This window comes from Cheilinus undulatus, linkage group 5 (genome assembly GCF_018320785.1).
Source record: "Cheilinus undulatus linkage group 5, ASM1832078v1, whole genome shotgun sequence".
Taxonomy (NCBI): Eukaryota; Metazoa; Chordata; class Actinopteri; order Labriformes; family Labridae; genus Cheilinus; species Cheilinus undulatus.
The window spans coordinates 18057841-18067626 of record NC_054869.1 but is presented as its reverse complement, the minus strand read 5'-3'; the positions used below and the strand labels follow the sequence as shown (position 1 = coordinate 18067626).

The following is a 9786-nucleotide window of genomic DNA, read 5'->3' as shown; positions in this document are numbered from 1 at the left end:
ACAGAGATCATTCACACGGACCAGTCGCAATAAAACTGTGACCAATGACCCTTTGAAAACCCACTTACATAATCAACAAAGACCCCCAAACTGCCTCTTTTTACACAAGCACCCAAAGCCAAATAAAAACATTTAAAATCATTTATTAACAATGTTATTCCAGCAGTGCAGCTGAGTCGCTTGAGCTCTACAGAAAAAAAGTTCAAATATACATTCAGAAACAACTCCAACGGTACATGAAAAATTAATTTAGTAAAACATTTATGTATAGCTTCATATATATATAAAAAACAGATATACAGTAAAAATCACATACAGTATCAAACATCTAGTAGAAAATGTTCTATCCAAAAACCATTTTAGTGCAAAAGCCTCTTGTAATATAAAAATACTGTGCTGTAGTTTCATCTGATATAGAGAACAGAAGGAGTGTATGAGGTTAGAGGTGCGTGTCTGCGATCGGGATGCGCCTCAGCTCCACTATTTGAGAGTTTGTGACGCTCCCTCCATCGTGGCTTCCAGGGATGGACTCGTTATCGCTCACGTTAAGGCCGGTCCCTGAAAAACAGACAGAAAGTTACACTTTTATCCAGCAATACCATATTCCTTGTGATTAGTTTTTATGCAGTAGATGTGAATGACTCTGGTCTTCATGCTTTATCCTCAGTTTCTGAAGTTTCATTATTTCAGTGCAAGAAGTGTTTCCATCACTGATTATCAGTCCCATTCATACCAATAAAGTATTATGGAACCCTTTTAATATGCGATAATATGTGTTATCAGAGAGTTTATCTAGCCTGTCGTGGTAATAAGGAGCAGACTGACTCTGATGTAAGAGAGCAATCAAACAAAGCCTCTCATTATCGGTCAAACAACAGAGACTGACTATGTACAGTATAGTAAACATGAGTGGTAACTGTACAGATGGTATCACATCTCTTATGTATAAAGTCTACAACTGTTATGGATTTCTACTACTGCATGAGAACTTTCTCAATGTGGGAGTTCAACAAGAACAAGCCTAGAGGAAGAAGTTTACAACAGTGGTTTTATTTGTTTGTTTGTTTGTTTGTATGTGCACAGGGTATCTCAGAAGTGTCGGAGTTCAAACTTTTTGGTACATAACATCGACACTGGGCCAAAAATGTCAAGATAACTGGATACAAAAAAAATCAAATTTCTTCCAATAAGACAACCAAACTTTGGCATGTATGTGTCATGGTTTATTGTTATAAGTGTAGTGTGCTTATGTTGGCACTGTGTTGTGTATTTTTTGGGTTTCTACAAGGTTCAATGGCTGGAGATGTGGTCTGAGGCCTAGTCTACACATAGACAGATATTTCTAGAAACTGAGGTTTTCCTACTGCATTTGCAAAAGCTATCCTGTCCATTCACGCTACGTTTGCAAAAACACCAAAACATACTGTCATGTGGTCAATCCTTCACTGTGCGGCTAAAGCAGCTCGCTCACAGATAGTAATAACGTCCCTGATGTGCAAACATTTTTCTTGCTGCTCCTCTGCACAGACCATTTTCAAAGCTGAAAGTTCAAAGACCCACACACCCAACCAGGTCTCATCCTAAAAATTCAACTTAAGAAGTGGGGTGTCTTTGGAGAGTTGTATGAAGCAGCAGTGACTTCTGAGGTCCCTTGAGGCATCTCTGTTTATCAGCATAGTGGGAGAGCGAACTTTGTGTGTGTAAGCATGTCAAAAGTTCAGCTGCAACATTAACACCAGCACAAGTTAAGCATCTGCTGTTGCCATGTAAACAAAAGTGATAATGTCAAACACCGGTGACATCAGACATAGGAGAAAATGGTGCGCAGTGTGATGTCACAACTCCAAAACCAAGTTATTCCTGTCTACAATTAAACGCTGCAAAATGAGTATATAGTTTTACTTGGCGAAGAAGGCTCAGATACTCCCTAAGTTAGTCAAGCAGTATGCTTTCCAGGCAGTGCATTACTAGAAACCCCCATATGGCCAGATACATTAATGACAATGCCTGTTTAACAAAATGAATATTAGATCAGCAGCAATTTACTCTGTAGCAGCATGAAACTGAATATGAAGGTGCAACTAGCTTCAGGTTAGAAAGGAGGAGGCTGGGGTGGAGGAGGTTAAGTTTGCCAGCACCAGAGTGGTTAATCAGCATTGATGTAAGCAGGCATTAGTGAGAAAGAGGTCTTCTTGTTGACAGGAAGATCTGTGATTGGCTGTGAGAGCTGGGAGACAATAATTGGAATCAGCTGGCCGTCAGCTGATCATGACAGGGCGTAAAACTAACCCTAAGCTATATTTAACAGAGTTCAGAGTTCCCAGAGTTTGTCAATCCAAAAAGAGTCTTTTTTTAACACATACATAAAGGTGACATGGGACTCTTGTGATATAACCAGCAGAGCATCAAGGCTTGTGATGCTGCATGTGATAAGAAAAGGCAGCACTAAAACAATAAAAACAGCAGTTAATGATCACCTCTCAGCTGTACTACATAAATGACGTGTTTAAAGTACACTTGTGCTTCTGTGTGTATGTGTGCTTCTTTGAGTATGTTAACAGTTCACCACTAAATGAAGTGTGAAGACCCTCATTACAGCGCTGCTTACTGACCCCCATCAGACTGTGCCTTGTTACGTAATTCTGAACGATCTTTACTGCTGACTGACTGGTTGAGATTAAACCAGGTTACAAGTTCAGTGTGACGCATACGTAGAGAGAAAAGGTCAGAAGATGTGAAATTGTTGAATTTCTTCAGGACCAGAGGCTGAAAGTCCAAGTTTATCAGAATATTTCTACAGAGTTAAGATCAAGTGTGGGCCTGACAGTTTTATTTTCCCGAGGCCTTGCCAGAGAGCTGCGACGAGCCAACTGATTCTGTTTAATGAAATCTAACAAAGTTGCCGTGTGCACTGGATGATATGAGTGATCACTTCATCCTGCTGAATCTGCACACAAACACACCAATAAATTCTCGGGCTCGTTTGCTGTGCCCTCAGGGCTATTTAAGGTTGAACACCGCAGCAGCTCTGGACTGTGGAGTGAGGTCAGAAGAAAAGCAGATCAGAGATAAACAACCCGCTGCCGAGACTGTGGGTTTACTTGAGAAGAGGAGCGCCGCACGCACAACAAACACACACATCTCAGAGATTCACGCTGTCAACGCACAATCAATAAGAGGATAAGAGGCTATCTCTGTCCAAGATTTCAACTCAGTGAAACATTATCCTCACAGACTAATCCACAATCATTAACACCCGTAAGTCTCCAAAGAACTAACACCTGCTAGGACTGGCTTTTAATTTGGCTGTCTCCATGGTTGCAGGTTTTGTTTTTGTGGGATGCACACCAGCGGGTGCTGCAGGGTAGATACACTGACAGACTTTAACTGAAGTTTGGCGTAGGCTTAAAGAGTTTCGAGAGAATCAACCACAGAGCTCAGAGCTGTCACAAGTCTGGCATTAATCAATAACTGTTAATAATTAATTTCCTTGAAAGTGATTTCTCCTCTAGTGATTAACTCTATGTGACCGGGCAAAGTCACATTAACTTCACAGTCTTATCAAGGTTTGTCTCTACTCTGTATCTTCTTTCTCTGTCATAGAGATCAACACATGCAGGAGCAGGCTCTCATTTTTCCATGATGTGAGGTGAAAGCTGGATAAATTTAAAGCTGGGTTAAATTGGTTTAAATGGTGAGCTGTCAATCAGTGGGAAAACTCCAGTGAGAAGAAACTCCCTGTTGATGGGGACTGAAAGATCTGCACAGGGAAAAATAACCACAGAATCAGAATCAAATCCAGGGATTAACATCGAACAGACAGCAATTACCTGAATGAATTCACTCTGTTTAAAAATAAATGCATTTGAGTTACTATAAAAGTCTATTTGATTATGCAATGTCTCCATTATTTGTTCTGTCCATCTTTAATGCTAAAGGCTGAAAGATTAAGACAAATGTTCACAATGTAAATTTAATTCAGTACCAGGCCCACCCATTGGCTGGCACATAACTGCAAAGTTAAAGAAGAGGGGTTCCATACATAGAACATTTTTCTGCGCAGCAAAAAATGTGAATTTTAGCAGGTAATAGTTAACACTTGTTTAAAAAAACAAACATCTTACTGTCACTTGAATTTTGGAGACATCATGTTTTTGCTAAACTTCAAGCCAATTCTGCTGGAGCCCAGAGAGCTTTCCCTTTTACTCCCTTATGGACAGCTTTGGATGGGACAACAAGATTCTGAAATGAGATTTTCTTAAGGTATCTCTTCATTTTTAAATTCATAGAGTAAAGCTATTTACATTAACTGTGTAGCCAGTTCTGTCTCATGTGAAAAACTTTTTTGTCCTTATTATTGGAGAGTATAAAAATAACTCTGGTGCTCAGAGCGGTCCTTCACTTTCTGTCGATGTCTCACATGAACACAGAGAAGCGTCTCGGGGTCCTGAGGCTCCTGTTGGCTGTTCTCCAGCTAAGTCTGATTCTTATTCAGACTCTGTGGGGCAATTATTCTGTGAGAAGAGGACTGTGTGTGTTTGATATATCAGTGAGCAGTTTGGGCCCTCGGCTCATGAAAAATTGATGAAATCAGTAGAATGGTTTCCATGGCAGCAGAGAGATTTAACGTTAGCAGAGGTATGACTAAGCAGAGATACTAACAGAAACTATAGATACTGTATGTTTGTATACTGTGAAAAACATCTGTTTTCTTTCTTTGTCTCCATCTTTGATAAACATTTCTATTGTTGTTGATTTGTGGTGCCAAGCCTCAAACAAAAACAGAGCGTTGCTTTTTTGTTTTATTTTGGAGGCAGGCTGTATTTTTCCGTTAATGTTTAAAAAGTTTTTGGCCAACAAACTGCCTAAAACCGCGGTGACCTTTTGCAAAGTACACAGTGCCTTTATTTTGATAACTTTTATGGAAATTCACGGTGTTTGCAGGATGTTTTTATTCTTTTAGTCACAGTTCGACGAAAAAAAAAGTTCCTTACTGAATCTTGTTTGTTTTTAAATAATAATGAAAACACTAGAGAACAAAATGTTAAAAACATCCTCACTATTTTATGATGATAATATTGACACTTAAAAGGAAATTCAGTATTATTTGTGTTTTTGAATTTTAGGGGAAAATGGCTTGATTTGGATTGAGTATTATTTTAAAAATGATGATTAGACAGAGAGAGGAAAAGACAACTTTAAGCCTGTTTTAGGTGTCGTGTGGGGATGTAAGGTTCTCACCGGTTTTTAAGGCAAATATGAGGTCATCAAACTCCTGCGACTCCTCGTCCGCAGTGACCAAGTTTGTGTTGATGAAGCCACCCTCGCTGGTGTACGTCCCCATCACAGGACTGGGTTTGAACACGCTGCTGGGCTGACTGCTCGGCCGCAGAGATGCTCGCTCCCAGTCTGCTGACACCTGAAACACAGAAATACACACGAATGTGAGCACATGGACATCTCACAGCAGTGAACTTTGACTGAACCTTAATTTTTATGTTTTAATCATTCAGGATCACATGTCGAGCAACATTAGGGATTATACATTCCTTTGAAACTCATCTTAAAAATGCTGCGGGAGTTCTTGATTCTAAAAGTTGTTTGACATCCATTGCCGCAAAGTAATATGAACAGAAAATGTGGTTGAAACATTTTACACTTAGACTAAACAGTTAAGCTGCATTGTCAGAGTGCACATAAATGCCATGTTTAAGTGTTATTGATAAAGATTGATTCAATGTCCAATACATTAGCTTCACATGAATGCAGGCCAAAATCAGGTTAACTGCTCTGATAATAAAAACACTCACAAATTCACACATAAACACATGCAGCTCTTTCAGCTGGGTAATCGTGACTGTGAAGAGTTGGGGTCACTCAGAGTGCATGTTGTCCCGCACCCCGAAGAGTTAAGACTGAGGTGTAGGGTCAGGGGGGGTTCATGGGGTGAGAGCAGGGTCAGTAGGCTTTGGGTTACAAACTGAATCAACCAAAGAATTATTAAAGAAGTAAATCTGCCAGTGCAGTAAAACAGGAGACAGAGGTTGAATTTAGTATTTTTTAAGGAAAAACGCTCAAACCATTGACTACATAAAATGGACATAGCTTCACTGATGTCACACACTGGTTTCTGAAGAGGCCTACTGACTGGGGCTGTCAAATTTAAATCCTCTGTCAGTCTAACTTTTGGTTGATCTAGTCACAGGCATAGAGAAGAGCTGAGGTGGCGTCAGACCTCCTGGCAAACAGCACAATGTGTTCACCTGTCATTTAACACAGCCACCCCCTAATTACTGTACAATCTTAAGAATAAGACATAGTTATTAATGTAGCTTTTAAGAGTTGTGATTTCTTGGCCTTCTATACCTTTATTTATTGAAGACGACAGTGGACAGAGTCATAAACAAGGATGAGAGAGTGCAGGAAAGTAGCCATAGACCAGTCTTGACCCTGAGCCACCCGCATACATGGGACACAACCTAACCACTAGGCCCCATAGGATACACTTCCAAGTGTTTCATTCATCAAGTTGGCTACATCTTATATGTGAGTGTGACCATTACACCAGCAAAAAATGGTGAAACATGTCAGTACTGAACTATCCTCAGTGGATATCCTCAGGTTACAGTTAAGATCATCAGTATGTTAGGACTAATATGGGATATTTGATTGTGAGAATAAATTTTCATTTGTACTGCAGAGTTTTAAGGTGGTGTCTAGTTAATGGATCACTGGTTAGGTTACTATTTGGATGATGATGATTTGTTGGTGTTAAAGGTTATTTAGCTGTTTTTAGCTGCTAAGTAATGGTGGCAGTTAATGTGCTAGTGGGCTAACATAGAGCTAACGGTGCTAATGTAAAGCTATATGCTATTGTTTATGTGTTTAACAAATGCATATTATTGCCCAACTGACTGCATGTGTGTGTGAGGAAAGATTCATAATTTTAGGATTTTTTTAGACAACTTACATACAAACAAATAAAAAAAAGTCTTTCTAGTCATTTCCAAGGTCCGAGCATGAGTAATATGTGTCAAGCAGGCTGTAATAACAGGGTAACAATTACTCTGATTTACTGTCGGCTTGGTTTCCACTGCCTTGGTCTTGGGTCAGGTTTGAAAATAAAAATGTGTCCCCAGTCCCGCTTGTGAGCTGTGTCACTGTGTTTCTGTTTTAATGTGTTTTGTTGCTGTTAAATGCAGGTTATTGGTCAAATATGGTTATCCAAAGCAAATGCCCGTAAGTTTTCTAAATGGCCAAAATTCTTGGGCTCTGATGGCTATTTTGGCAGCAGGCAAAAAAAAGGCTAGTGGAAACTCTGGGTCTAACATAATCAAATGCGTTAAAAAACACTTCTGTACAAAGTCTTTCTGATATAGAAATGGGCCATAAAGACTTAAAAAACTGACTGTAAACATGTTTATTCCATTGAAAATGTGCATTTCAGTGTGGGCTATAATCTTGGTCTGCTAGGCTTTAGCAGCCATCCACAGGTGACCACTTGAACGAACTGCAGTTTTTTTCCACTTAGGCATTGGCTTAATTTTTCAACACAAGAGGTTTCTGCTTGGTTAAACATGCATCTGGACAGAAAAAACAATAGTGATGAGAAAGGGTGAAAAGATAAAAGAACACCACCGTATTTATATGCCTCTTATTTTGCCCATAAAAGCAAGATGAATCCATTATCTCACCTTTTTCTCTCTCTATTCATTTATTATACATGCATCATCTGTCCATCTACATGGATAGATGTGTGTGTCTGAGGTGTGTGAGGTAGTTGTACAAGAGTCTGAAGCTTGTCAGCCTGTAGCTGGTACATAACGTCCTGCTGCGGTGAATTAACTCCAAGGGACCCTTCAGATCTGTCATGGCCACTCTGAGGGGTGACAGCTGATCACTCAGACATTATATATGCACTTAAACCCTCAAATATAAAACTTTTATCCTGTTCTAATCTCACTTCAAGTCCCATTCAATCTATTCACCCCACAGATCAACACTTACATCAGCACTCTTAGCGCTCTATATTCATGCTCTGATTTTTCCTGCTGAAATGTAGCCAGATCTCACAGAGCGTGTGCTCTCATGAATAAAACAAGATTACAGGATTCCTACATGTGAAGAAAGGACGAGAAAGAAAAAGGAAAGGAAGGAGGGGTTCCCAAGAGTGATGAAGTTAAACCTGCCCCCTTTTCTTCTGCTTCTAACCAGCTCAGGCCTTATAGGGTATTCTCCAGGGACAAATGAGAGTTGGCTGATGAGAGTTTCTAAAGTACAGAAAAGTCCTGCATGTGTGTGTCTGGATGAGTGTTTTCAGGATGAGTGCATGTGATGTGAAGGTCTGACAGAGGGGTCAGAGGAGCGGATGATGTGGGTGTCTGTGGGAGTAATGCAGACTGACCATTTACATTTTTTACTCAGATGTTATATAATGAGAATCAGTCTGAAGTAGACAGACCAAGAGGCTGAAAATGATTGAGTATTGAATGTTCTCTGTGGAGTCACGCTCAGCTGATGTGAGAAATGTATGACGGAGGAACAAGGAATGAGCAAATAGAGCCATGGGAATGAGGGCATGTGAAAAAGAGGTGAAGGACTAATGAAAGAGGTGGTGGGAAGATATAGAATATTCTTTTATTGAAAAGCTCTGGTTCTACAAGGTGAGTGTAATTCCTCAACATATGAAAAACAGCATATGCCTACAAATGTGAGGATTGCAGGGCTGATGTTGGCATCATCTAGGGAATGTGGATCATTACCTCCACCAAGGAGGTTATGTGATCAGATGGGTTTGTTTGTTAGTTTGTTAGCAACATAACTCAAAAAGTTGTGGATGGATTTTCATGAAGTTTTAAGGAAATGGCAGAAATGGCAAAAAGAAGAACTGATTAGATTTTGGGACTGATCCGGATCACTGTCTGAATCCAGGAATTTTTCAAAGGATTCTGTACTATCGGGAGATAGGGCTAATGGCGAAGGTCTGTGCTGCACTTTACACCAGAAGGTGGTGAACATGGGTAACTTATTCAAAGTTTTGGAGTTTATAGAGTTTAAAAGACACATGCCTGGTTGAGGAGACGAGTCGGAGCATAACAGAGCGAAAGACAGCGAATTGTAGCGAGAAAACTCACAATACTGGGAGGAATAGAGGAATATTCACCCTCTGCCATGACTTTCAGTCATCCGGTGAGACCATGGGTGCTTCCGCCATGACAGTCCATATGTAGCGAAGCCAATGCTTTGCCTCACCGTGTCTCCACCCCACTGGGGAGGGAGTAATCGGGGAATTAGATTTTGGGAGTCATCTGAATCACCGTCTGGATCCAGGAATGTTTTTAAAGGATTCTTCACTATTGGGAGATAGGGCTGATGGCGGAGGTCTGTGTTCTTTGAGTGCTTTTCTAGTTAGGGCCCGAGCACGAGTGTTGCGAGTACCTAATTGTTTTTGCTCAAGATGTGTAATTTTCCATCATTGCGTGGACTTTTGAGGCCCTTAACATATTCAAAAACACAAGAAACTTGGCAGGTGCATCTGGTCTTGTGAAAATTTTGATATATTTTGGGTCTCCAACATGACAATTCAGAATTGCAAAAATAGCGCCCCCTACCATTTGTCAAAGTTAAAGCTCCCTCCTTTGACTTTGTCATAGATTCATGACATTTTGTGTGCAGGTTTCTGCTTGGGCAGATCTACAAAAAAGCCTCGTGGGTCTACACTCTAGCTCCAACAGAAAATCCACAATTTTGAATAAATTAGCGAAAAATTGGAGTATTTTTGCCCTG

At 40.2% G+C, this 9786-nt stretch overlaps 1 protein-coding gene across 1 annotated transcript in view; it reads right to left on the bottom strand.

The window, feature by feature from the left end:
- Positions 1 to 407: 407 nt before the first annotated feature.
- Positions 408 to 9786, bottom strand: part of adgrv1 (adhesion G protein-coupled receptor V1) — a 141870-nt gene continuing 132491 nt past the window's right edge. The window contains exons 93-94 of the mRNA XM_041787698.1: positions 5242 to 5419; positions 408 to 558 (exon numbers count right to left, since the gene is read on the bottom strand). Coding sequence (XP_041643632.1) covers positions 440 to 558; positions 5242 to 5419 — 297 coding nt within the window. The 3' untranslated portion in view covers positions 408 to 439. The remainder of the gene's footprint in view (positions 559 to 5241; positions 5420 to 9786) is intronic.